We start from the raw sequence: 2,500 nt of genomic DNA on the forward strand, positions 1-2,500 counted from the left end.
TGGTGTGTATTACAGTACAGGAGTCTGGTGTATGTTACAGTACAGGAGTCTGGTGTGTATTACAGTACAGGAGTCTGGTGTATGTTACAGTACAGGAGTCTGGTGTATGTTACAGTACAGGAGTCTGGTGTATGTTACAGTACAGGAGTCTGGTGTATGTTACAGTACAGGAGTCTGGTGTGTATTACAGTACAGGAGTCTGGTGTATGTTACAGTACAGGAGTCTGGTGTATGTTACAGTACAGGAGTCTGGTGTATGTTACAGTACAGGAGTCTGGTGTATGTTACAGTACAGGAGTCTGGTGTATGTTACAGTACAGGAGTCTGGTGTATGTTACAGTACAAGAGTCTGGTGTATGTTACAGTACAGGAGTCTGGTGTGTGTTACAGTACAGGAGTCTGGTGTGTGTTACAGTACAGGAGTCTGGTGTATGTTACAGTACAGGAGTCTGGTGTGTATTACAGTACAGGAGTCTGGTGTGTGTTACAGTACAGGAGTCTGGTGTATGTTACAGTACAGGAGTCTGGTGTATGTTACAGTACAGGAGTCTGGTGTGTGTTACAGTACAGGAGTCTGGTGTGTGTTACAGTACAGGAGTCTGGTGTGTATTACAGTACAGGAGTCTGGTGTGTATTACAGTACAGGAGTCTGGTGTATGTTACAGTACAGGAGTCTGGTGTGTGTTACAGTACAGGAGTCTGGTGTGTGTTACAGTACAGGAGTCTGGTGTGTGTTACAGTACAGGAGTCTGGTGTGTGTTACAGTACAGGAGTCTGGTGTATGTTACAGTACAGGAGTCTGGTGTATGTTACAGTACAGGAGTCTGGTGTGTATTACAGTACAGGAGTCTGGTGTGTATTACAGTACAGGAGTCTGGTGTATGTTACAGTACAGGAGTCTGGTGTGTATTACAGTACAGGAGTCTGGTGTGTATTACAGTACAGGAGTCTGGTGTATGTTACAGTACAGGAGTCTGGTGTATGTTACAGTACAGGAGTCTGGTGTATGTTACAGTACAGGAGTCTGGTGTGTGTTACAGTACAGGAGTCTGGTGTATGTTACAGTACAGGAGTCTGGTGTATGTTACAGTACAGGAGTCTGGTGTGTGTTACAGTACAGGAGTCTGGTGTGTATTACAGTACAAATGTGTCCTTTCCTGATCCCTCTGTTTTTCTGTTTCTGCTTACTCTTTGGTATGTAGGCTGTTTTTATTTACCTTTATTTAACCAGGTAGACCAGTTGAGAACAAGTTCTCATTTACAACTGTGACCTGGCCAAGAAAAGCAAAGCAGTTCAACACATACAACAACACAGAGTTACACATGGAATAAACAAAACATACAGTCAATAATACAGTAGACAAATCTATATACATCATGTGCAAATGAGGTAGGATAGCAATTAAATTATAGCAATTAAACACTGGAATGGTAGAATGTGCAGAAGATGAATGTGCAAGTAGAGGTACTGGGGTGCAAAGGAGCAAGATAAATAAATAAATAAATACAGTATGGGGATGAGGTAGATTGGATGGGCTATTTACAAATGGGCTATGTACAGGTGCAGTGATCTGTGAGCTGCTCTGACAGCTGGTGCTTAAAGCTAGTGAGGGAGGTAAGAGTCTCCAGCTTTAGTGTTTTTGCAGTTCGTTCCAGTCATTGGGCAGCAGAGAGCTGGACGGAGAGGCGGCCAAAGGAATAATTGGCTTTGAGGGTGACCAGTGAGATATACCTGCTGGAGCGCGTGCTACGGGTCGGTGCTGCTATGGTGACCAGTGAGCTGAGATAAGGCGGAGCTTTACCTAGCAGAGACTTGTAGATGACCTGGAGCCAGTGGGTTTGGCGACGAGTATGAAGCGAGGGCCAGCCAACGAGAGCGTACAGGTCGCAGTGGTGGGTAGTATATGGGGCTTTGGTGACAAAACGTATGGCACTGTGATAGACTGCATCCAATTTGTTGAGTAGAGTGTTGGAGGCTATTTTGTAAATGACATCGCTGAAGTCGAGGATCGGTAGGATAGTCAGTTTTAGGAGGGTATGTTGGGCAGCATGAGTGAAGGATGCTTTGTTGCGAAATAGGAAGCCGATTCTAGATTTAACTTTGGATTGGAGATGTTCTCTCACTCTCTCTCTCTCTCTCTCTCTCACAGGGACATCACGTACAGTATCCTGTTTGAGGCTGTGACCACCATGTTGGTGTTACTGTCCTACCAGCTCTTCCACAAGGAGATGCTGAGAGACGGACTCATTTACCAGTACCTGATGAAGGAACGATGGTGAGTAGAGACATGGATCTACACACTCACAGATCCTTTGAGACGGACTCATTTACCAGTACCTGATGAAGGGACGATGGTGAGTAGAGACATGGATCTACACACTCACAGATCCTTTGAGACGGACTCATTTACCAGTACCTGATGAAGGAACGATGGTGAGTAGAGACATGGATCTACACACTCACAGATCCTTTGAGACGGACTCATTTACCAGTACCTGA

The 2,500-nt window shown here is 45.0% G+C and overlaps 1 protein-coding gene across 2 annotated transcripts in view; it reads left to right on the forward strand.

Annotated features, from left to right (window-relative positions):
* dym (dymeclin) overlaps positions 1-2,500 on the forward strand; it is a 211,929-nt gene that overhangs the window by 42,977 nt on the left and 166,452 nt on the right. For both annotated transcript variants that reach the window (XM_045692575.1, XM_045692576.1), the window contains exon 7: positions 2,151-2,276. In XM_045692575.1, the coding sequence (XP_045548531.1) occupies positions 2,151-2,276 (126 nt within the window). The remainder of the gene's footprint in view (positions 1-2,150; positions 2,277-2,500) is intronic.

The sequence above is a fragment of the Salmo salar genome, chromosome ssa13 (genome assembly GCF_905237065.1).
Source record: "Salmo salar chromosome ssa13, Ssal_v3.1, whole genome shotgun sequence".
Lineage (NCBI taxonomy): Eukaryota > Metazoa > Chordata > Actinopteri > Salmoniformes > Salmonidae > Salmo > Salmo salar.